General features: G+C 46.1%; 1 protein-coding gene across 2 annotated transcripts in view; it reads right to left on the bottom strand.

Annotated features, from left to right (window-relative positions):
• Positions 1 to 26611, bottom strand: part of RASA2 (RAS p21 protein activator 2) — a 216491-nt gene that overhangs the window by 80403 nt on the left and 109477 nt on the right. For both annotated transcript variants that reach the window (XM_030216595.1, XM_030216596.1), the window contains exons 10-11: positions 26095 to 26251; positions 7387 to 7535 (exon numbers count right to left, since the gene is read on the bottom strand). In XM_030216595.1, the coding sequence (XP_030072455.1) occupies positions 7387 to 7535; positions 26095 to 26251 (306 nt within the window). The remainder of the gene's footprint in view (positions 1 to 7386; positions 7536 to 26094; positions 26252 to 26611) is intronic.

The following is a 26611-nucleotide window of genomic DNA, read 5'->3' as shown; positions in this document are numbered from 1 at the left end:
CTCAGGTCTAGGATGGGACGCATCCCCCCTGTTTTCTTTTCCACAAGGAAGTACCTGGAATAGAATCCCTGCCCTTCCTGCCCGGGTGGTACGGGCTCGACCGCATTGGCGCTGAGAAGGGCGGAGAGTTCCTCTGCAAGTACCTGCTTGTGATGGGAGCTGAAAGACTGAGCTCCCGGAGGACAATTTGGAGGCAGGGAGGTCAAATTCAGGGCGTATCCGCACCGCACTATTTGGAGAACCCACTGGTCGGAGGTTATGAGAGGCCACCTTTGGTGAAAGAATTTTAACCTCCCTCCGACCGGCAGGTCGTCCGGTACGGACACTTGTAGGGCGGCTATGTTCCCGTGGATCCAGTCAAAAGCCCGTCCCCGGCTTTTGCTGTGGAGGCGCAGGGGGCTGCTTAGGCGCACGCTGTTGACGGGAACGAGCGCGCTGGGGCTGTCCCTGTGCCTGACGAGGCCTTCGGGCCGGCTGGTTGTACCTACGCTTCGCAAAAGAATAGGGTGCAGCCTGCCGAGCCCGGGAAAAACGCCCGCCCGCGGGGGCGGGTGCTGAAGGCGCCCGGTGGGAGAGCTTGTCGAGAGCGGTTTCCCGCTGATGCAGTTGGTCAACCATCTGCTCGACCTTCTCGCCAAAAATATTATCCCCCCGGCAAGGGACGTCAGCCAGTCTCTGCTGGGTGCGGTTGTCCAGGTCAGAGGCACGCAGCCATGAGAGCCTGCGCATCACTATACCTTGGGCCGCAGCACGAGATGCCACGTCACAGGTGTCAAAAATCCCCCTGGACAGGAACTTTCTGCACGCCTTCAGCTGCCTGACCACCTCCTGATATGGCCTGGACTGCTCCGGCGGGAGCTTATCGACCAGGTCCGCCAGCTGTTGCACATTGGTCCGCATGTGGATGCTCATATAGAGCAGGTAAGATTGGATGCGGGTCACGAGCATGGAGGATTGGTAGGCCTTCCTCCCAAATGAGTCCAGAGTGCGAGACTCCCGCCCCGGGGGCGCCGAGGCGGTATCCCTCGAACTCCGTGCCCTCTTGAGAGCAGAATCCACGACCGCTGAGTCATGGGGCAACTGGGGCCGCATGAGCTCTGGGTCAGAGTGGATCCTGTACTGGGACTCTGCTTTCTTGGGAATGGTGGGGTTAGTTAGTGGTCGCACCCAGTTCCGAAGCAGCGTCTCCTTCAGGACATTGTGCAGCGGTACCGTGGAGGACTCTCTAGGTGGTGATGGATAGTCGAGGACCTCGAGCATCTCGGCCCTCGGCTCTTCCACAGAGACCACGGGAAAGGGAATGCTTACAGACATATCCCGCACAAAGGAGGCAAAGGAGAGACTCTCAGGAGGTGAGAGCTTCCTCTCCGGTGACGGCGTGGGGTCCGAGGGAAGGCCCGTAGACTCCTCTGAGGAGAAATATCTCGGGTCCTCCTCTTCCCCCCACGAGTCCTCATCCTCGGTATCGGACATTAGCTCATGTAGCTGAGTCCGGTACCGGGCCCGGCTCGACGTCGAGGCACCGAGGTCTCGGTGTCGTCGAGCGGTGGACTCCCGCGCCGGCGGGGACGGAGCTCCCTCCATCCACGTCGACGGGGACTCCACCTGCGTGGCGGTCGAGACCGGCACCGCAAGCGGCGGCGGTGTCGACAGCCCCGGCGCCGGGCTAGAGCTCGCCGGCGCCACAGTCATCGGCGCCGGGGGCGCAAGCACCCCCGACGCCGGCACAGCCTGGCGCATCAGCCCTTCCAGGATCCCCGGAAGGATGGCTCTGAGGCACTCGTCCAGGCCCGCTGCCGGGAAAGGCGGTGGGGCCGGTAAGGGTGTCGGTGCCAGAAGCTGCTGGGGGCCAGGAGACGGCACCGAGGTGCCGGAACCCCGACGCGTCGGTACCTCCACCACCGACGGAGATCTCTCCTCTCTGCGATGACGCTTCGGCGTCGACTCCTCTTCAGGGTGCACCGAGGGCTCCCGGTGACGGCGCTTCTTATCTTTTTTCCGGTGCACGTCACCGGCGCCGGAGGGCATGGAGGAGGAGGAGGTCGATCCCCCTCGGTCTCGAGGTACCGGGTCCGACAGGGTTCGGTCCCGTGGCTCACGAGCTGAGGGAGTGGCCGGGGCCGACTGCCCACGCGGCCTCTCAACCCCACTCTCACCGGCGGACCGGCGGGCCCTGTTCTCCTGGGGTCGCTGCCATCGGTGCCGATGTCTCGGGCATCGATACCGGTACCGAAGACCCGGCCTTCGATACCGATGCCGTCGAGGTCGACGTCGAGGGGCCGGCGCAAGTTCCAAAAAGACGGTCCCGCAGAACTTGCCTCGCAACCTGAGTCCGTTTCCGGAGACCGAGACACAGCGCGCACGACTTGAGATTGTGCTCCGGCCCGAGGCACTGGAGGCACCAAGCGTGGGTGTCGGTCTGCGAGATCGGCCGGCCGCAGCGACCACACTTTTTAAATCCACTCGGGACCTTCGAGGACATCGACGGAAAAATCGCGTCGGCGAAGTCAAAGTCGGCAATGGTGGCTAAAATCACACCACGAAAAAATTAGCCGACCGAGCGGCCACTAGGCCGCAACGAGGCGTCCCCGCTGGAAGCGAGGGAAAAGGGGAGCGCGTGCTCCACACGCGCGAAAATCTTTTTTTTTTTTTTTTTTTTTTTTTTTTATTAACAATACAAATGAAAGAAAAGAAAGAGGAACCGAACGGGGATCCAAAGCAACGATCCGCGTAAACGCGGTCGAAAAATCCGGCGGCTGAACGGAGAGAGAGGCAATTGCACAACTCTCTCCAGTCGCGGAAAAAAAGTAACTAGCGGGAGCGGTCGCGCACGGGCGGGAAGACGGCCGCGCATGCGCGGTGGGCGTGCCCTGCGTGCCGACCGTCCCACGAAGCTTCTTCCGGTTGGTGGGGGCTGCCGCGGACGTCAACCCAGTCGTGAGAACAAGCAGCCTGCTTGTCCTCGGAGAATAATATATTGTAGAGGAATATTTTCGAGCTATTCCCCGAGTTTTCCACGTCATCACTGTGACCCCTGATGCAGGTGCTAGTCACCGAAACACGGCCCATGTCAGGTCTTCTTGTCAAGGCTTATTCATTAAAGAACTGTATTCCATTTTTAAAGGCCCGTAGATAATACACTGAAATCTTTTGCTCAGTAAGAGGCCACGGACAAAAAAGCAAACACAATGCTAGGAATTATTAGGAAAGGGATGGTGAATAAGACCGAAAATACTGTAATGCCTCTGTATCGCTCTATGGTGCGACCTCACCTTGAGTATTGCGTTCAGTTCGCCATATCTAAAAAACGATATTGTTGAATTCGAAAAGGTTCAAAGAGTGACCAAAATGATAAAGGGGACTCCTCTCATATGAGGAAAGGCTAAAGAGGTTAGGGATGGATGAGGAGAGGTCTACAAAATCCTGACTGGTGAACTGATATTTTTACTCGTTCCAAAAGTACAAAGACTAGGGGACACTTAAGGAAGATACATAGAAATCCTTTTAAAACAAATTGGAGGAAATATGTTTTTCACTCAATGACTAGTTAAGCTCTGGAACTCCTTGTCGGAGGATGGAGTAACAGCGATTAGAGTTTCTGGGTTTAGAAAAGGTTTGGACAGGTTCTTGAAGGAAAAATCCACAGCCTGCTATTGAGACAGACATGGGGAAGCAACTGTATGCCCTGGGTTTGGTAGCATGGAATGTTGCCACGATCTGGGTTTCTGCCAGGTACTTGTGACCTGGCTTGGTCACTGGGCTAGATGGACCATTGGTCTGACCCAGTATGGCTACTCTTATGTTATGTCACTTATGACCTAAAACTGGCCACTGTTGGAGACGGGATAAATGGACTAGATCAGAGGTTCCCAAACCTGGTCCTGGAGGCACCCCAGCCAGATCAGTGGTTCCCAAACCTGGTCCTGGAGGCACCCCAGCCAGTCAGGTTTTCAGGATACTCACAATGAATATTTATGAGAGATCAGTATGCACTACCCTCCACTGCATGCAAATCTCTGTTATGAATATTCATTGTGAGTATCCTGAAAACCTGACTGGCTGGGGTGACTCTTTGGGAACCACTGGGCTAGATGGACCCTTGGTCTGACTCAGTAAGCCAACTCTTATGTTCCCCTGCAGCTTTTCAGCAGACATCAAGTTCATTACTCTGGCAAGCCTCTGCTTCATTTCAGTTGTCTTATTCCCTATATGCCTTCCAGATCTCTTTATTCCTCTAGTCAAAGCATGTAGGTTGTTCCTTCATTTCAGCAAATCTGTTTTGACAACACAAGACACTCTTGTTTTAGTGTTCCCACCACCACGGACCTACGCCTGAAGGTGTTATTTCAAAATTCACTTCAGTTTTGGAAAAATTAGTTTACTCTAGCTTTCCAGCAGTCACGTGGACCTCATCTCTAGTTACAGTTGTGAAGTTTGTTTTTATTTTTGAGGGGGGGGATTAGTAACTTTTCTGTTATCTTTAGTTTTAAATTATTTTACTTACAAAGTAAATTAGGCGACCTCTTGTGTGTTGCCATGTCTTCTTCATTTTTTCCCTCCCCATTTTTCAATTAAGTACATAAGTAATGCCACACTGGGAAAAGACCAAGGGTCCATCAAGCCCAGCATCCTGTCCACGACAGCGGCCAATCCAGGTCAAGGGCACCTGGCAAGCTTCCCAAACATACAAACATTCTATACATGTTATTCCTGGAATTGTGGATTTCTCCAAGTCCATTTAGTAGCGGTTTATGGACTTGTCCTTTAGGAAACCGTCCAACCCCTTTTTAAACTCTGCTAAGCTAACCGCCTTCACCACTTTCTCCGGCAACGAATTCCAGAGTTTAATTATACGTTGGGTGAGAAAATTTTCTCCGATTTGTTTTAAATTTACTACACTGTAGTTTCATCGCATGCCCCCTAGTCCTAGTATTTTTGGAAAGCGTGAACAGATGCTTCACATCCACCAGTTCCACTCCACTCATTATTTTATATACCTCTATCATGTCTCCCCTCAGCCGTCTCTTCTCCAAGCTGAATAGCCCTAGCCTCCTTAATCTTTCTTCATAAGGAAGTCGTCCCATCCCCGCTATCATTTTAGTCGCCCTTCAATTATACAGTACACTGTGAATCACTGATAAAATGATTAGCGGCATATTAAATAAAAATGACAACTTGATACTGTAATTGCATATATCACTGAAGTAGTCGGGGGGGGGGGGGGGGCTGTCCAAATAAATAGCGAGTTATTCAGTCTTTACTGTCATGGACCTAAACATAGTTGAGGAAAAATACCACCATTTGACTTTAAACCTCTAACTTGGCCTTTAATTGCTATATGTATTTTCAACAACACTATCTGCTTAAGTGCCCCTTTGAAAAACCAAAATAAACATTTAAGCTAGTCATGTAAAGTTTTTTTTAACGCTAAACCTGATATTTACAAATCTGTATCATGACATAAGTTATGTGAATACTGTCTCTGTATAAGTTTTTAGGATACCCTCCCATCCACCACAAACCAGACACCCAATCTCGGCATCTGACTGTTTTATCAGCAAAATAGCTAAAGCTGTACAGAAACCTGCACTGAATTTGAAAACAGCACTTATATAGCTCATAACAACATAAGAATAGTCATACTGGGTCAGACCAATGGTCCATCTAGCCCAGTATCCTGTATCCAACAGTGGCCAATCCAAGCCACAAGTACCTGGCAGAAATCCAAATAGTTACAACATTCCATGCTACCAATCCCGGGACAACCACTGGCTTCCCCAAGTCTGCCTCAATAACAGACTATGGACTTTTTCTCCAGAAACTATTGTGGATTAAAAACTGGTTAAAGGATAGAAAACAGAGTAGGGTTAAATGGGTCAGTATTCTCAATGGAGAAGGGTAGAGATTGGGGTTCCCCAGGGGTCTGTGCTGTGATGTGACCGCTGCTTTTTAATATATTTAAAAATGAGCTAGAGATGGGAGTAACTAGTGAGGTAATTAAATTTGCTGACGACAAAGTTATTCAAAGTTGTTAAATCACGAGAGGATTGTGAAAAGTTACAAGAGGACCTTACGAGACTGGGAGACTGGGCGTCTAAACGGCAGATGACGTTTAATGTGAGCAAGTGCAAAGTGATGCATGTGGGAAAGAGGAACCCGAACTATAGCTACGTAATGCAAGGTTCCACGTTAGGAGTCACCGGCCAAAAAAGGGATCTCAGCGTCATTGTTGATGATACGTTGAAACCCTCTGCTCAGTGTGCTGTGGCGGCTAAGAAAGCAAATAGAATGTTAGGTATTATTGGGAAAGGAATGGAAAACAAAAGTGAGGACATTATAATGCCTTTGTATCGGTCCATGGTGCGACTGCACCTCAAATATTGTGTTCAATTCTGGTCACCGCATCTCAAAAAAGATATAATGTAATTAGAAAAGGTACAGAGAAGGGCGGCGAAAATAATAAAGGAGATGTGACGACTTCCCTATGAGGAAAGGCTAAAGCGGCTAGGGCTCTTCAGCTCAACATGTAATTAAACTCTGGAATTCATTGCCACAGAATGTAGTAAAAGCAGTTAGCTTAGCGGGGTTTAAAAAAGGTCTGGACAGCTTCTTAAAGGAAAAGTCCATAGACCATTATTAAACTGAATTGGTAAAATCCACTGCTATTTCTGGGATAAGGAGCATAAATGTATTGAACTTTTTCGGGATCTTGCCAGGTATTTGTGACCTTTGTTCTGTCCCAGTGTGGCAATACTTATGTACTTATATAACTTGTCCAAGCTGTTTTTAAACCAAGATACGCTAACCACCATTACCATATCCTCTGGAATCAAATCGCAGAGCGTAATTAAATCATAAGTGCTTTTGGAGTATTGACCTCCCTGTGTTCTATATAAGGTCTGTATTTGGGGGAGCTTTTATCAACTCCATAAAATAAGTAAACATATGCTAACAAGTTTTGTACTTATATTAGGAGTCAAACTTAAGTCCGCTGTACAAAAAAAACCCTGAAGGGCCTCTCAGCACCCATACGGCTAATCAATTTTTTTTTTAAACAGGGATTATAAAACCATCTCACATACTGCAAAACCTTGCTGCCCTTCTGTAGCTCACAATGAATTATTCAGCAATAACTGGATGACCTCAGTCTAATAATTCCAGACAGTCACTGAATTATGCCATAATTTAGTATAACTATTTTCAGCTGGCACACATTCTATATTTGACAAAAAAGTCATTGCAGTACTTAATGTAGCCCACAGCAAGGGGACAAACTGATTTTATACAATATCACACACAAATTGTGCTTTTTTTCATTTTTATTAAATTATTTCATATCCTACAAAAGAGAGATAGAAACTTAATATAAACAAATCTGAAACATACTGTGTATCCTTCAGCTCCAGGTCAGCTACAGCAGCAAGAAAAGGGACAAGCTTCTGGTGGTGCAGCAGCAGTCGCACAAGGGGCAAAACCACATCGTATTTATCACGATATACTTCACCCAATATAAAGGCAGCAGAAGCAGAAATTGGCTAGAAAACACAGCAGAAATAATCATTCCTTAGAATATATACACAACAAAGATTCTTTGAAGATGCCTGTTACTAATTAACTATCCAGCTTATTTTCGAAAGATAAAGGAGTGGCCTAGTGGTTAGGGTGGTGGACTTTGGTCCTGGGGAACTGAGTTCGATTCCCACTTCAGGCACAGGCAGCTCCTTGTGACTCTGGGCAAGTCACTTAACCCTCCACTGCCCCAGGTACAAATAAGTGCCTGTATACAAAATGTAAGCCGCATTGAGCCTGCCATGAGTGGGAAAGTGCGGGGTACAAATGTAAAAAAAAAAAAAAAAAAAAAGACGCCCATATTTCGACCCAAATCGGGAGATGGGCGCCCTTCTCTCATGGGCGCCCAAATCGGTATAATCAAAAGCCAATTTTGGGCGCCTCCAACTGCACTCTGTCGCGGGAACAAACAAAGTTGATGGGGGCGTGTCGGTGTGGTGAAGGCGGGACTGGGGCGTGTTTATCGGCTGATGAGAGATGGGTGGGTTTGGCTGATAATGGGAAAAAAAAAAAAAAAAAAAAAAAAGAGCGCCACAAGCGAGAATCTGGGTCACTTTTTTTGGACCCTTGTCACGAACAAGTCCCCAAAAAGTGTCCCAATTGCCCAGATGACCACCGGAGGGAATCGGGGATGATCTCCCCTGACTCCCCCAATGGTCACTAACCCCCTCCCACCCCCCCCAAAAAAAGAGAGAACTTTAAAAACCTTTTTTCCCAGCCTATATGCCAGCCTCAAATGTCATACCCAGCTCCATCACAGCAGTATGCAGGTCCCTGGAGCAGTTGTTAGTGTGTGCAGTGGACTTCAGGCAGGTGGACCCAGGCCCATCCCCCCCCTACCTGTTACACCTGTGCTGCTAAATGGGAGCACTCCAAACCGCCCCCAAAACCCACTGTGCCCACATCTAGGTGCCCCCCTTCAGCCATAAGTGCTATGGTAATGGTGTAGAGTTGTGTGGGCAGTCTGTTTTTTGGGGGGGGGGGGGGAGATTTGGGGGGGCTCAGCACCCAAGGGAAGGGAGCTATGCACCTGGGAGGTATTGAAATTTTTTTTTTTAACTTTTTACAAGTGCCCCCTAGGGTGCCCTGTTGGTGTCCTGGCATGTGAGGGAGGACCCGTGCACTACGAATCCTGGCCCCTCCCACGACCAAATGCCTTGGATTTGTTCGTTTTTGAGCTGGGTGCCTTTGGTTTCCATTATCACTGAAAAACGATACCGCCCAGCTCAAATCCGCCCAAATGCGATGCATTTGCCCGGCACAAACCGTATTATCGAAACAAAAGGTGGACGCCCATCTTTTTCGAAAATACGGTCTGTCCCGCTCCTTCGCGTATCCGTCCTCGGAGATAGGCGCCCATGGAGATGGGCGTTCGCATTCGATTATGCCCCTCTATATGTTCCAGTCACCTGGGCCCCGATGCTCAAAACTAAATGTGGGCACTAGAGTCCTTCGCTCTACTAGCACCCGCTTTTAGCTGTGCAGAATGTCCAGAGAGGTCTAGTGCGGGAAACAGTGAATGCGCCAGGCATCGGCACAGATAACATGCAAACGCAGTCAAGTTCATGCAAATAAGTTCATTTTGTATTCCTTCCCAATGCTCAGAAAAAAAAAAAAAAAAGTGCATGAAATAAAACTGCCTTACCGATGCAAAAAAAATAACTCTAGGTCAGAGAAGGCATTAAGGTGTTGGAAGAGAGGATTTCTCATGATCTTTTCTGCAACATCTGCCAGTTTTGATTGCTTTTGGAAGCAGAAGAAAAAAATGGGCAAGCCCTTTAAGCGCTGGTCGTGAGAAACAGCAGACTCAAGCGAAAGTACACATTAGTGTCTGTTTCCTGCGTCTAAATACAAGTGTTCAAGTTAAAAAATAAATAAATAAAATAAATTTAGAAACGTTTACATTTAGGCAGCAGAAAACAGATGTTAATGTGTGCTGCATGCTCGAGTTTTACCAGGCACGTGAGCACAGGAGCTGAGCTTACCGTGGAACTCTTCTGCGCATACACCAAGCACAATCCTCCCACTGAACTTCCTAATTCTGAACGCTATGAGCGCGCCTATATTTGCATTCCATTAGCGCTGAACATTAGGGTGTTGTTCGAAAAGTACTTTCACAGCTCTGTTTGGAACAGCGCCAGAGGTTTGAGCATCAGGGCACTGGTGCAGAAAGCAGTGATCTAGCAAGGATAAGTACTGAGCATGCTCCAGTAGGTGGCAGCATTCCTCTGAGCCTTCACACCACTGTACACACATCAGCAGCTCTGTTCTACTAAAAACAGGCCAGGGATCTAGCTAGTTTAAAGCTACAGTCAAACCTGTTTGGAGCCTCCTAACCTGAGGTACCACTAACCACAATGTGCTGCTGACAGCGCTTAACCTTCTGCTGTTATTGCTGAATTATCTGTCAAATGTTAACAAGCACTTCAGAAGTTAGCATATATGTTAAAGTATTTCATTAATTACCTCATACTGCCTTTGAGTGTGTAGGTGTTATGGATATACATTAATTTACATGCCTTCAAAAACACAGTGTGTACAAAATCAAAATATGCATACAAATGATTTACTCAAATAAAAAATATTTTTATTAAAATGTCTGAAAAACTACAAAAAAATGCCCAAAAAATTGATAAAAAGGTGTTGTCTATGCACGCAAGTGTCAAATCTATGAAAGAAAATTTTGGACCCAAAGAACAAGCAGCGCTGATAAGATAGGAAGGGCTTCCCTTCTAGTACACGTTTAGCATGAAGGAGAACACTGGAGGCCCACTTCAACATCTAAGACCACAACTAGGGCTGTGGAGTTGGCACACCAAACCTTTCACTCCAGCTCAAACAGCTATTGGGCTTTAAATTATTTGTTCTGAATCTGAAATGCTAATAAATATAACATGTTTACCAGTACTTTAGATCCAGGATATAGATATAATAAATTTATCATATAATAATGTTGTAAGTTTATATTTTGAAGCTGGAGCTAGTACATTTTTACTGACACCATCCAAAATGTCTTCCGACTTGACAGCCCTGACCACAACACTGCTGAGAAACCCTATCTGCCCTGGTGTAGTACAGTGCAAAAAAGAAGCAAAGTCCAACAGGGGAAATGTAAACAGCAAAGAGTCTGAAACAATGCAGGACAACATTAGTTTGGTAAAGAATACTTTTTAATGAAAGAAAAAACTGATGTGGTCACATTTCGGCATCCACCTGCCAACAAGTATATACATGTCATTAAGTGTTGAGCATAAGTTCAAAACTAGTTTCTATGGTAACATAGTTCACTTTTGAAGCAACTTATTAGCCTTTAGTAATTGACAAAAAGCAAGGGGGGGGGGCACTCTTGTCCCACTACACAGAAACACCTTTTGCTTTTTGTCAGTTACTAAAGACTAACAAGTTACTTCAAAAGTGACCTGTGTTATCATAGAGCCTAGTTTGAACTTATGCTCAACACTCAGAGGCAGCTAGGCAACAAAGGACTTCACAAGTTTATTTTTCTCCCTCCGCTGGGTCTGAACGCTGCACAGTTGGATAGCTACGGCATTTGAACATCCTTCTAAGTGGGTTCAGAAATCGGATGGTTTGCCCTTTTCATGTTTAAACTGCTACAGTGATGTGAGCCCAGAAAGACCCCTGATGCAGGCGTTTGTACGCCAAAACACGGACTGTGTCGGGTCTTCATTATAAATAAAGGACTACATTTTTATCAATCCTGAAGGCCCAGTGTTTGCTTTGTTTGTGACGTTGAAACATAGCCATGTCACATCTCTTTCAACAGAAGTGAGTCTCACCATACTGCTGTTGGCCTTGCCCTTTATCCGACGCTTTTGTGTTTGCACCTACCCCGATGTAGTACATAGACCCAAAAGTGAGTGGCATCTGTCTGGCTGAACACCATCATTTCTAAGATGTCAGCTGTTTTGTAATTTTCTGTATTTTCCTCAAAAAGATCAAGATTCCACTAGATCAAGGCTTCCCAAACTGTGGGTTGAGATGCCAAATGGAGTGGCCTAGTGGTTAGGGTGGTGGACTTTGGTCCTGGGGAACTGAGGAACTGAGTTCGATTCCCACTTCAGGCACAGGCAGCTCCTTGTGACTCTGGGCAAGTCACTTAACCCTCCATTGCCCCATGTAAGCCGCATTGAGCCTGCCATGAGTGGGAATCCTACGGGGTACAAATGTAACAAAAAATAAATAAAATAAAATATAAATGGGGTCACAAAGCCTGTATTTGTGGTTGTGACACAGGTGGACCAACAAAACTAATTAAAAACCTCACTGATCTGCACCTTCTGACAAGCCCCCAATATAATTAGGCCTGCACAGGCTCTATGGAAGGCTGGGAATGATGGTAATGTGAGCTGTGATGTTGTTGTACAGCTAGGAGCTAAGCCTCCATGGGGTTATTTGCTTTTTGTGGTTGCGATAATGGTATCATGGCTGCAGAAAGTTTGATAAGCACTGTTCTGGACCCACTTCAAATGCAACTGACAACTAAATTATACTGGTGTCTTCCAAAACAATAGTAATCAACTAAAATTCTACTATGTAGATCAGAGATAGTAATCCTGCATCTAGAAAGCCTTATGCAGCTATTTAAGTGTGCACTTCGTGGCTCTATTTCTGTCCAGTCCATGGAACTGCTCAGCCACAGCGAGTGGTAACTATAAAGGCGCGCTTACACATGTGGCTGTGTGGCATTTCTTAAGTGATCACACATGATCACTTAAGTGATGCACTTAGGGAGTAGAAATCCACGGGAGACATAAGTGTTAGGTGGTGAGAGTCTGATATGTACAGACGGGGAGAGGGATCTGAAGGCGACGAAACAGTGTGACAAGGCAGTGGCCATAGCCAGAAGACTGTTAGGCTGTATACAGAGAGGTGTGACCAGCAGAAGAAAGGAGGTGTTGATGCCCCTGTACAAGTTGTTGGTGAGGCCCCACCTGGAGTATTGTGTTCAGTTTTGGAGGCCGTATCTTGCTAAGGATGTAAAAGAATTGAAGCGGTGCAAAGAAAAGCTACAAAAATGGTATGTGATTTGCGTTACAAGACGTATGAGGAGAGACTTGATGACCTACTACTACAAATCATTTCTATAGCGCTACAGTCGTACACAGCGCTTCACAATTGAACATGAAGAAAAGACAGCCCCTGCTCAAAAGAGCTTACAATCTAAATCAGGACAGACAGACAGGACAAATAAGGGATAAGGGTACGACAGACAGATAGGACACATAGGGAAAAGGGACTATTGAAGAGAGGAAGACAAGATAAGGTTATGAGCAGGTGACAAGTTAGGAATTAAAAGAAGCATCAAACAGGTAGGCCTTTAGCCCGGATTTGAAGGTGGCCAGGGATACAGCTTGACATAATGGCTCAGGAAGTCTATTCCAGGCATAAGGTGCAGCAAGATAAAAGGAACGGAGTCTGGAGTTAGCGATGGAGGAGAAGGGTGCAATTAGGAGAAATTTGCCTAGTGAACGGAGTTCTTGGGAAAAAGTGTAGGGAGAGATAAGGGAGGAGAGGTAGTGAGGGGCAGCAGAGTGAATGCACTTATAGGTTAATAAGAGGAGCTTGAACTGTATACGGAAATGGATAGGGAGCCAGTGAAGTGACTTCAGAAGAGGGCTGATATTGGCATAGCGACTTTGGCGAATTATTAATCGTGCAGCAGAATTTTGCACAAATTGAAGAGGAGAGAGATGGCTGAGTGGAAGACATATGAGAAGCAAGCTGCAGTAGTCCAAGCGAGAGGGGATGACAATGTGGATGAGGGTTCTGGTAGCGTGCTCAGAAGGAGAGGGCAAATTTTGGTGATATTATAGCGGAAGAAACGACATGTTTTAGCAATCTGTTGAATATGTGCAGAGAAGGAGAGGGAGGAGTCGAAGATGACCCCAAGGTTACGAGCAGATGAGACAGGAAGAATGAGCGTGTTGTCGACAGAAATAGAAAGTGGGGGAAAGGGAGAGGTATATGAACATGTATACCCTGGAGGAAAGGCGAAACAGGGCGATATGATACAGACGTTCAAATATTTGAAAGGTGTTAACCGCAAACGAACCTTTTCCGGAGATGAGAAGGAGGTAGAACTAGAGGACACGAAATGAGATTGAAGGGGGACAGACACGAGAAAAATGTCAGGAAGTATTTTTTCACGGAGAGAGTGGTGGATACTTGGAATGCCCTCCCTCGGGAGGTGGTGGAGATGAAAACGGTAACGGAATTCAAAAATGCATGGAATAAACATAAAGGAATCCTGTTGAGAAGGAATGGATCCTCAGAAGCTTAGCGGAGATTGAGTGGCAGCACCTGTGGTGGGAGGCGGGGCTAGTGCTGGGCAGACTTCTACGGTCTGTGCCCTGAAAATGGCAGATACGAATCAAGGTCAGGTATACACATAAAGTAGCACATATGAGTTTATCCTGTTGGGCAAACTGGATGGACCGTACAGGTCTTTCTCTGTCGTCATCTACTATGTAGCGAAGATACTTACCTGTAGCAGGTATTCTCCGAGGACAGCAGGCTGATTGCTCTCGCATGTGGGTTGACGTCTGCGGCGGCCCAGAAATCGGATATTTTGCAAGCAAAATAAAGAAAAGGTTTTGCCAGAGAGTTCTGGCGCACATACGCGGACGACTTCCCGCCCATCGCACAAGCGTGTACCTCAGTTAAATAAAAAAGCAAACAAACTAAACAACTCCAATGGGGAGGTGGGCGGGTTTGAGAGAACAATCAGCCTGCAGTCCTCAGAGAATAGCTGCTACAGGTAAGTATCTTCACTTTCTCCGAGGACAAGCAGGCTGCTTGTTCTCAGATGTGGGGTAATCCCTAGCACCCTTGCTCACTCAAAACAATGAACATTGGTCAATCGGGCCTCGCAACGGCAAGGACATAACATAGACTGACCTGAAACCATAAACAACTACTGAGAGTGCAGCCTGGAACATAACAAAAATGGGTCTAGGGGGGTGGAGCTGGATCCTAAACCCCAAACAGATTCTGCAGCACCGACTGCCCAAACCGACTGTCGCTTCAGGTGTCCTGCTCAAGGCAGTAGTGATATGTGAATGCGTGGACCACGTTGCAGTCTTGCAAATCTTCTCAAAGGAGGCTAAGTGAGTCACTGACGCAGCCATGGCTCTAACATTATGAGCCGTGACATGGCCCTCCAGAGTCAGCCCAGCTTGGGCATAAGTGAGGGAAATGCAATCTGCTAGCCAATTGGAGATTGTGTGTTTTCTGATGGCGGAAAGAAACAAACAACTGGGCAGACTGTCTGAAGGGCTTTGTCCGCTCCATGTAAAAGGCCAATGCTCTCTTGCAGTCCAAGGTATGCAAACTGCTTTCGCCAGGGCGGGTATGAGGACAGGGAAAAAATGTTGGCAAGACAATTGACTGGTTCAGATGGAACTCCGACACCACCTTCAGCAGGAACTTAGGGTGCGTGTGGAGGACTACTCTGTTGTGATGAAACTTGATATAAGGTGCATGCACTACCAAGGCCTGACGCTCACTGACCCTAGGAGCTGAAGTAACAGCCACCAAGAAAACGACCTTCCAGGTCAAGTACTTCAAATGGCAGGAATTCAGTGGCTCAAAAGGAGCTTTCATCAGCTGGGTAAGAGCAACGTTGAGATCCCATAACCCCGGTGGAGGTTTGACAGGGGGCTTTGACAAAAGCAAACATCTCATGAAGCAAACTAAAGGCTGTCCCGAGATAGGCTTACCCTCTACACAGCAATAAGCACTAATTGCACTCTTACGGAGTTGGTCTTAAGACCAGACTCTGATAAGTGTAGAAGGTATTCAAAGCAGGGTCTGCATAGGACAAGAAAGAGGATCAAGGGCCTTGCTCTCACACCAGACGGCAAATCTCCTCCATTTAAGAATAACACTTCTTCGTGGAATCTTTTCTGGAAGCAAGACTCAAGAGACACCCTCTGAAAGACCTAAAGAGGCCACCTCTAAGCTCTAAACATCCAGGCCGTGAGAGCCAGAGACTGGAGGTTGGTATGTAGAAGCGACCCCTCGTTCTGAGTGACGAGGGTTGGAAAACTCTCCAATCTCCACGGTTCTTCGGAGAACAACTCCAGAAGAAGAGGGAACCAAATCTGGCGCGGCCAGAAGGGTGCAATCAGGATCATGGTTCCGCAGTCTTGCTTGAGTTTCAGCAAAGACTTCCCTACTAGAGGTATGGGAGGATACGCACACAGAAGGCCCGTTCCCCAATGCAGGAGAAAGGCATCTGACGCTAGTCTGTCGTGGGCCTGAAGCCTGGAACAGAACTGAGGGACGTTATGATTGATCTGAGTGGCAAAAAGATCCACCGAGGGGGTGCCCCACGCTCGGAAGATCTTGCAGACAACGTACATGTTCAGTGACCACTCGTGAGGTTGCATTACCCTGCTCAGTCTGTCGGCCAGCCTGTTGTTTATGCCTGCCAGATAAGTGGCTTGGAGAAACATGCTGTGACGGCGAGCCCAAAGCCACATCTGGATGGCTTCCTGATACAGAGGGTGAGATCCGGTGCCCCCCTGCTTGTTGGTGTAGTACATGGCAACCTGATTGTCTGTCTGTATCAATATAGTTGGACAGCCGATCTCTGACAGCCTTTACAGCGTTCCAGATCGCTCGCAATTCCAGGAGATTGATCTGAAGATCCTTTTCCTGAAAGGACCAAGCTCCTTGAGTGTGAAGCCCATCCACATGAGCTCCCCACCCCAGGAGGGATGCATCTGTCATCAGCACTTTTTGTGGCTGAGGAATTTGGAATGGACGATCCAAGGTCAAATTGGTCTGAATCGTCCACCACTGCAGAGAATTCCGGAAGTCGGTGGACAGTTGGATCACATCCTCTAGATCTCCTGCAGCTTGGCACCACTAGAAGGCTAGGGTCCATTGAGCTGATCTCATGTGCAGACAAGCCATGGGAGTTACATGAACTGTGGAAGCCATGTGCCCCACGAGTCTCAACATCTGCTGAGCTGTGATCTGTTGAGACGCTCGTACTAAGGACACTAGGGATAGGAGGTTGTCCACCCTTGCCTCGGGAAGATAAGCACGAGCTGTCTTTGTGTTCAACAGAGCTCCAATGAATTCCAATTCTTGAACTGGGGTGAGATGGGGCTTGGAATAAATTTAATCACAAACCCCAGTAGCTCTAGCACCTGAATAGTCATTCACATGGACTGCTGAGCGCCTGCCTTCGAGGTGCTCTTCACCAGCCAATCCTCGCGATAAGGGAACACATGCACTCCTAGTCTGCATAGCGACGCTGCAACTACTGCCAGACACTTTGTGAACACTCTGGGCACGGACGCCAGACCAAGGGCAGTACACAGTACTGAAAGCGCTGTGTTCCCAGCCGAAATCGAAGAAACTTCCTGTGAGCTGGAAGTATCGAGATATGTGTGTAAGCATCCTTTAAGTCCAGAGAGCATAGCCAATCGTTCTCTTGAATCATGGGAAGAAGGGTGCCCAGAGAAACCATCCTGAATTTTTCTCGGATAAGAAATTTATTCAGGGCCCTTCGGTCTAGCATGGGATGCATCCCCCCTATTTTCTTTCGCACAAGTACCTGGAATAGAATCCCAGCCCTTCTTCCCCTGGTATATAAGTACATAAGCACTGCCACGCTGGGAAAAGACCAAAGGTCCATCAAGCCCAGCACTCTGTCTCTGACAGCGGCCAATCCAGGCCCCAAGAACCTGGCAAAACCCCAAAATTTAATAACGATCAATGGACTTTTCCTTCAGGAATCTGTCCAGACCCCCTTTAAACTCAGCAAGGCCAGCTGCCGTCACTACCTTCTCCGGCAATGAGTTCCAGAGTCTAACCACATGCTGAGTAAAGAAAAACTTTCTCCAATTTGTTTTAAACCTACCACATTCTAATTTCATCTTGTGTCCCCTAGTTCTATTATTGTTAGAAAGCGTAAACAAACGCTTCACATCTGTCCGCTCTACCCCACTCATTATTTTGTAGACCTCTATCATATCACCCCTCAGCCGCCTTTTCTCCAGGCTAAAGAGTCCTAGCCGTCTTAACCTCTCCTCATAAGGTAGTCGTCCCATCCCTTTTTTCATTTTCGTTGCCCTTCTCTGCACCTTCTCCAATTCCTTTATATCTTTTTTGAGATGAGGCGACCAGAGCTGAACACAATACTCCAGGTGCGGTTGCACCATGGAGCGATATAATGTCATTATAACATCCTCATGCTTGTTTTCCATCCCTTTTCTAATAATACTCAACATTCTGTTCATCTTCTTAGCCACCGCAGCACATTGAGCTGAAGATTTCAACGTTCTATCCACGATGACTCCCAGATCCCCTTCTCGGTCCGTAACTCCTAAAGTGGAACCTTGCATGACATAGCCGTAATTCGGGTTCCTTCTTTCCACGTGCATCACTTTGCACTTGTCAACGTTGAACTTCATCTGCCATTTGGACGCCCAAACCCCCAGTCTCACGAGGTCCTCTTGTAATCTTTCACACTCCTCCCGCGACGAGACGACCCTGGATAACTTTGTGTCATCTGCGAATTTAATTACCTCACTAGTTACTCCCATCTCAAGGTCATTTATAAATATGTTAAAAAGCAGCGGTCCCAACACAGACCCCTGAGGGACCCCACTAACTACCCTTCTCCATCGAGAATACTGACCATTCAACCCTACTCTCTGCTTCCTGTCTTTTAACCAGCTCTTAATCCATAATAATACACTGCCTCCGATCCCATGACTCTCCAGTTTCCTTTGGAGTCTTTCATGAGGCACTTTGTCAAACGCCTTCTGAAAATCTAGATATACAATATCCACCGGCTCCCCTTTGTCCACATGCTTGTTCACCCCCTCGAAAAAATGCAGTAGATTTGTGAGGCAAGACTTCCCTTCACTAAATCCGTGCTGACTTTGTGTCAGCAGCCCATGCTTTTGTACATGCTCCGTAATTTTAATTCTTAATAATAGCCTCCACCGACGTCAGACTCACCGGTCTATAATTTCCCGGATCTCCTCTGGAACCCTTTTTAAAAATCGGCGTTACATTGGCCACCCTCCAATCTTCCAGTACCACACCTGATTTTAGGGATAAATTGCATATTACTAACAGCAGCTACACAAGTTCATTTTTCAGCTCCATTAATACTCTGTGATGAATACCATCCGGACCCATTACATCCTCCAAGTTTACAGAGAAATCATTTAGTCTTTCTGACTCATCCGCTTCAAATACCTTTTCCGGCACCGGTATCCCTCCCAAATCCTCCTCGGTGAAGACCGAAGCAAAGAATTCATTTAATTTCTCCACTACAGCTTTGTCTTCCCTGATCGCCTCTTTAACACCACCGTCGTCCAGCGGCCCTATCGATTCTTTAGCCGGCTTTCTGCTTTTAATATACCTAAAAAAAATTTTGCTATGTGTTTTCGCTTCTATCGCTAACTTTTTTTCAAAGTCCTCCTTAGCCCTCCTTATCTCCTTTTTGCATTTGGCTTGACATTCCTTATGCTTTATCTTATTGTCTTCCATCGGTTCCCTTCTCCATTTTCTGAAGGATTGTTTTTTGGCTCTAATAGCTTCCTTTACCTTACCGTTTAGCCACGCCATCTGACGTTTGGTCTTTTTTCCTCTTTTTCTAATACGCGGAATATATTTATCCTGTACTTCTAGGATGGTGTTTTTGGACAGCATCCACGCCTGATTCAAGTTTTTTACCTTTTCAGCCGCTCCCCTCAGTCTTTTTTTCACCATTTTCCTCATTTTATCGTAGTCTCCTTTTTTAAAGTTAAACGCTAGTGTATTTGATTTCCTGAGTTCACTTACTTCGTAGCCAATATCAAAACCGATCATATTATGATCACTGTTATCAAGCGGCCCTCGTACCATTACCCCCCGAACCAGATCATGAGCCCCACTAATGATTAAGTCTAGTATTTTATCTTCTCTCGTTGGCTCCTGAACCAGCTGTTCCATGAAGCCATCCTTGATTTCATCAAGAAATTTCACCTCCCTTGCGTGTACCGATGTTTCATTCACCCAGTCTATATCCGGATAATTGAAGTCACCCATTAATATTACATTGCCCTTTTTATTCGCTTCGACCGCTTGGGCCTGTAGAAGGGCAGAGAGTTCCTTTGCAAGTACCTGCTTATGCTGGGAGCTGTAGGATTGAGCTCCCGGTGAGCAATTTGGAGATTTGGATTCCAGATTGAGGGTGTATCCTAACTGGACTATTTGAAGAACCCACCGGTCGGAGGTTATGAGAGGCCACCTTTGGTGAACAAATATCAACCTCCCTCCAACTGGCAAGTCGTCCGGCATGGACACTTTTATTGAGGCTATGCTTAACTGAAGCCAGTCAAAAGCCCATCCCTTGCTTTTGCTGGAGAGCAGTATGGGCCCTAGACGCACGCTGTTGACGAGAACGAGCGTGCTGGGGCTGAGCCTGGGTAGGCTGCCGAGAAGCAGAAGTGTACCTATGCCTAAGATAGGAATAAGGAGCACTCCTCTTCCCTCCAAAATACCTCCTAGATGAGAAGGTGGTAGCAGAAGGCGCCTGGTGGGAGAGAGAATCCATAGCATCATTATGCTTCTTGATCTGATCAACAAGATCCTTTACTTTTTCTCCAAAAAGGTTATCCCCCTGGCAAGGAACATCTGCCATCCGCTGCTGGACAGAATGATCCAGGTCAGAGACACGCAGTCATGAGAGTCTGTGCATCACTATACCTTGAGCAGCGATCCTGGATGTCACGTCAATAGTAACCCTGGCCAGGAACTTGCGACACGCCTTCTGCTGCCTGACCACCAGGCAAAAAGGCTCGGCCAGCTCTGTAGGGAGTGCATCAACCAAGCTGGACAGCTGACGTTTCGATTCCCGCAAGTGGACACTCGTGAAGAGCTGGTATGACTGGATCTTGGCAGCGAGCATAGCGGCCTGATATGTCTTCCTCCCAAAAGAATCAAGAGGCTTCTCTGCCTGGGGGCACCGAAGCACAGTCTCTAGTACTCCTGGCTCTCTTGAGGGCGGAGTCCACCACCATGGAATTGTGGGGTAACTGAGAGCTCACCGTGGATCAGATACTGGGATTCAGCTTTTTTCGGGACCATGGGGCCAGACAGAGTGGCTAACCAGTTTCGCATAAGGACTTTCTTCAGTACCTTATGTAGAGGAACTGTCACAGCCTCTTTAGGTGGAGAAGAATAATCCAGAACCTCGAGCATCTCAGTCCTGGGCTCATCCTCAACCTCCACAGGGAAGGGAATAGCTGTAGCCATTTCCCAGACAAAAGAGGAGAAGGACAGACTCTCCAGTGGAGATAGTCTCCTTTCTGGTGGAGGGGAAGATTCAGAGGGAATCCCGTAGGACTCATCAGAAGAGAAGAGAAGATAAGTGCCTGGGATCCTCATCTGACTCCCACGAACGCTCCTGCTCAGTGTCAGATAAAACCCGAGTTAAGGTGCTTCGACACTGGACCTGCCTCGACGCTGAGGAACGATGTCCTCTGTGGCGATGTCGAGAGGCCGATGCCCGGTCCGACTGCGGTGAAGCTCCCTCCACCGACGTCGAAGGGGAGTCGACCTGGGTGGCAGGCAGCATCGCGGTCAGGGACCTCACCACAGGTAAAGGGCCAGACACCGCTGCAGCAGATGGTACAGAAGGCACAAGCACCCCCGACACCAAAGCTGACTGACGTAGCAGTCCCTCCAGAATTTCTAGAAAGAAGGCCCGGATGCGCTCGTCGAGAGCCGCCATCGGAGAAGGATGTGGGGTCGGTGGAAGAGGCGGTGTCAGAATCAGTGGAGGCTCGGGAGCAGGTACCGGGCTGCTAGGAGACCGACACATCAGTACCTCCTGTATCGAGGGAGAGAAGTCCTCTCGGCGCCGACGCTCTCGATGCCCCGAATCTCCCGGTACCGTGTGTCGAGGGAGAACAATGACTGTGCTTCCTTGCCTTCGCTCAACGCCCGTCATTGAGACTCCTCGGTACCGATGAGGAAGACGTGGAATCTTCACGTCTCCTCGGGGCCGGGTCCGACGAAGGGCGGTCCATTGGGGCTGCATAACAGGAGGCCTCGAGGCAGGTGGAGACCCACTCGATGCCTCACTGCTCCCAGTGCAAACTGGTCTCTGAGTAGGTATTACCCTTGCTCCCGACATCGATGCTCCTGTTGATGTCGACGACGCCAAACTCGGTATCGATGTCGATATTGAAGGACCAGACTGAGCCCCAAAAGGCTTCTCTCGTTGGGCTTCTCGAGACGCTTCGGTCAGTTTCTTCATACGAAGACACAGACTACAAGCGGCTGGGCTATGGTCGGGGCCCAAGGCACTGGATATACACCAGGCGTGGGTATCTGTACCTGAGATGGTCCGGTTGCACCGAGTACAACGTTTGAAGCCACTGGGTGTCTTCGATGACATGGAAGGAAAAACGGCCTCGCCGAAATCAAACAACGCGATTGTGCCAAAAAAGAAGTCACAAAAAAAGGGAATAAACCCGACCGTGCGGCCCAAAGGCCGTTCGTGTCGAAAAAGAAAGGAAACTTTAAAGGTGGACAAAAAAAAAAAAAAAAGAGAGAACTACAGGAAAACTACTTTTTTTTTTTTTTTTTTTAATAAACATGAAAAAAATAAAGCGAAAGTCAGTCGCAAAGAGTAGTTCTCTTCCTGGGCCTGACTGAGCGCAGAGGAAACACTGCTGCACCTAACCATTTAGAAAAAAAGAACTAAGGTACGCACTCGTGTGACAGGTGGGAAGTCGTCCGCGATTCGCGCACCAGAACTCTCTGGCAAAAACTTTTGTTTATTTTGCTTGCAAAATATCCGATTCCTGGGTCATCGCAGACATTGACCCACATGCGAGAACAAGCAGCCTGCTTGTCCTCGGAGAAATAAATGTCCTCCAGAGGATATTGCAATTGTATCCAAGTACCTGACACAGATCTGTGTCTCGGCATAAATGCCTGCCTGGGGCATAACAAAATTTGATCAGTACAAGTGAATGAATGCAGATTGAGACTTCAATGGTGGCAACAATACCGGGACTTCAATGGTGGCAACAACACACAAGTGATTGGAATCGCATATAGATATACTGGCTCTAACTTGGACATCTACATATCTATATGCGACTCCAATCAACTGCAATACTTGACAAATGCCACAACTACAAGATGAAAACCCCACCAGACTGGTTCATCGAGTACCTCACCAAACATCACATACACATTTAAAAGAGGTCAATTTCCAAGACAAAGGAGACATAGTACTCACACCTATCCCCAAAAACACGACCAACAAGATCAGCAATACAAATTACAGACCAGTAGCCTCAATACCACTACTGACAAAACAATGGAAGGTCTAGTAACACAACAACTAATGGAATACTTGACAAAATTATTAATTCTTCATAAATCCCAATCAGGTTTCAGACCACAACACTGAAACTGTCATAACCACCCTGTTAATAAAATTCTGAAGCATAATATGACAAGGACAAAATGTATTACTAATACAAATCGACGTGTCAAGTGTGCTCGACCTAGTAGACCACACCATACTTCACTAGATCTCTTATTGTTCTACAGAGATGCTGCAAGACATGGCATCAAAGGATAAAATACATTTTTTTTATTTGTAGAATTTGTATCCCACATTTTCCCACCTATTTGCAGGCTCAATGTGGCTTACATTATGCCGTGATGGCGCTCGCCATTTTGTGCACCAGTGTGCAAACTTTGAAAGCAATTTGTTCTTTTAAAGGGAGCCAGTGTAGTTTCTCTCTTAGGGGTTTGGCGCTTTCGTATTTCGCTTTCCCAAATATGCGCCTGGCTGCTGTGTTTTGAGCTGTTTGAAGTTTCTTAATGACTTGTTCTTTGCATCTGGCGTAGATGGCATTGCAATAACCTAGATGACTTAGCACCATCGATTGTACCAGGCTACGGAATATTTCCCTTGGGAAAAAAGGTTTGATCCTTTTAAGTTTCCACATTGAGTAGAATATTTTCTTTGTAGTGTTTTACGCATGGTCTTCGAGTGTTAGATTTTGGTCGATTGTGACTCCCAGAATTTTCAGACTATCTGAAACTGGGAGGGTGTAGTCTGAGGTGATTATGGTACTTGGTTTGTTTGTGTTATATTGTGAGGACAGAATAAGACATTGTGTTTTTTCTGCATTTACCTTTAGTAGGAATGCATCCACCCATGAGTTCATTATTTGGAGGCTGTGTTTAATTTAATTTGTGATTTCTTTTAAATCATGTTTGAACGGGATATATATCGTGACATCGTCTGCACAGATGTACGGGTTGAGTCCTTGGTTGGATAGCGATTTGGCTAATGGTGTCATCATTAAGTTAAAAAGAGATGGTGAAAGCGGTGATCCTTGTGGTACTCCACATTCAGGTTTCCATGGTGTTGATGTTATGCTGAAAATGTGCTTTTTATTCAGTTAATCAAAAACCAAGAACAGCCAATTTGTTACAAGCATTCCTCTTTCCCTTCCTGTTATTTTTTGGCAATCATATAAAAAAACTTACAAAATTTAAGTAACACATGGTAACAGTAAATGATGCCCTAAGTGATGAATGTTACTATATGACTGATTAATTGAGGGAATGGGAGAGCACTGTTTATCATCATATTTAACGTATCACCTGTGAGGCCTGAGGTAAAACACAAAGAAACAATTCTACATCATCATCATCATAAGTCAGTGATTCCCAAATCTGGTCCTGGAGGAACAAGATAGAGGGGAGGTGGGATAATGGAGGCCATACTGGCTATTGTTCTGCCAACTTGGTTGGAAAAATAATTCTCAATGTCCCTTCCCTGTGGCTTATTGAAACTAGCAAATAAAAAAGGTTGTGGCCTTCTGATAAATTTGAGCCATTTGCTCCCACTTGTATTTGGAATACACCTACACAAGTTAGAACCACTGTACTGATACCTTTCCACTTCAAGACAAGTATTTTTCCCATTAACATCTTTTCAGAACTGTTATGATTAGCTTTCTTTCACTCTCAAATCTAAACAAGAAATTTGGGACATATGGTACTGGATCATAATTATGGGTTCCAAGCTAGGGCACATAGCCCATTGATATGACCATATGATGAAATTCAATATAGATATCTACTATTATTTTGTACCTATGTGTATTAAAAGACCCAGTCATCATTATTCTATGTATATATTCAAACACTTTACAAAAGGGCCTCACTCTCCTTTATTGTGATGGTGTAAAGATTTTAGGCCTGGACATTTCCAAAGGATTTGTTTCCTGCCACAGTCCTATATTGATGGAGCTGTTTAATAGTTTCTTGCAAGACATCAAATAGCCCCCCACCATGAGGTGTAAGGGAATTATGGTTTTTCCCCAGACAAGAAAGGTCCTAACACTGTGTAGGTCACACTGGCCTTTATCACAGTTAAATGGAGATGTGAAAATACTGGTCACAATATTGGTCTTGTGGTTGGCCAGGGAGATACCAGATTTAATCCATACATATCAATTGGGGTTTATACCGGGGTGACAAGTGGAGGATAATATGAAGCGGACCCTGCAAGTGATATGGACAGCGCAGAGTGGGAGGGAACACATGGTCTTGGTGGCTATGGAGGCAGAAAGAAAGAGTGTTTGATAGGGTTAATTGGAATTTTTATTTAAATGGGGTTGGCAAAGAAATGGGGCTAGGGGAAAGCTTTAGTAAATAGGGTCAAAGATTGCACAAAGAACCGGAGGCTAAGATTAATACGAATGGGGATATTCAGAGGCACTTGCAATGGAAAGCGGTATATGGGACTGTTGCCTACTGTGTTCACTGATTGTTCAAAGTGTGGTAATGCCATGCTTTGATTATTGCAACAACTTATTAGTGGGACTAAATAAAAACCTATTGAAAGCACTACAAATGGATCGTCCTACCGGGTCACTTAGGTCATCCAATTTGAATTTACTAGAAATACCATCTTTTAAAGCTATCAAACTTGAACAGTATCAATCCTCAATATTAAAAGTTATTGGTCCAAAGGTTTGGAATATATTACAGTCATTGAGAGAACTATAAAACTGTGCAGAGTTCAAAAGAAGTTTTAAAACATTTTTGATTCAATAAGCCTTTGGAGGTTAGCCTAAGGAACACATGGAATGAGTGAAATAATATATCTACAGTATATTTTAAGCAGGGGTATCTCCGAGATGGAGCATTTATCGTTAAGCGAGTACAATTTATGTATGTAAGTTTTCTGTCATGTTGTACAATGTATTTTTATTATATTTTACTATTGTGTTGATTTGTTCACCGCAAAGTACTTCTGGATTGTGCAGGTAACTTTTTATTTAAAGTATTTAGATGGGAGTCTTACTACTTTAATTACTTAAGATTTCCTAGTTTGTTGTTCAGTTTTCAAAGGGCTTTCTGTAACTTTTTAAACCACAGACTACTTTTATTTCTAAGCAGAATATCCTACAAGTCCTTGCTTTAAAGAACTATTAAGCAAAATAATACCTGAACATCTGGAGACTTAAGCAGAAGATTCCTTAAAGGGATATAGCACTCTGATGGAAGTACATGGTCTTCAGCGTAACATATATTTAACCTAAGTGATCCTAGATCCTCTGTTTTAGAAGACTTGCTCCCATTGTCTCTTGGCTGCAGCCAGTACCTGAAGGAAACGGTAATGAACTTTTAAACCATATGTAGACAATATTTTTATACTACAAAAAATAAATACAGCATATCAATTCTACCACTTGCACACCTTGTTAACTAAAATTTGTATATACTAGTTTTAAAAGTTGTACCATTCTGTTCTTTATTACGTGAACTATGGCACAGATTACAACAGCTGGGATTCTTTTGTGCATTATTTTTCATACATTCAAATACTACATGGCAGTTTGGACTGCTTAAGGGGTGCATGCTTGATGATGATGCAAAATTGTCATTATTCTTCAAAATATTTAAGTAAAGATAAGAGGCCAGAATCCAAACCAACCACCAGAAGTTTGACACCTAAAAAGCA

The sequence above is a fragment of the Microcaecilia unicolor genome, chromosome 10 (genome assembly GCF_901765095.1).
Source record: "Microcaecilia unicolor chromosome 10, aMicUni1.1, whole genome shotgun sequence".
Taxonomy (NCBI): domain Eukaryota; kingdom Metazoa; phylum Chordata; class Amphibia; order Gymnophiona; family Siphonopidae; genus Microcaecilia; species Microcaecilia unicolor.
The sequence above is the reverse complement of the archived record's forward strand: the minus strand, read 5'-3'. Positions and strand labels throughout refer to the sequence as shown.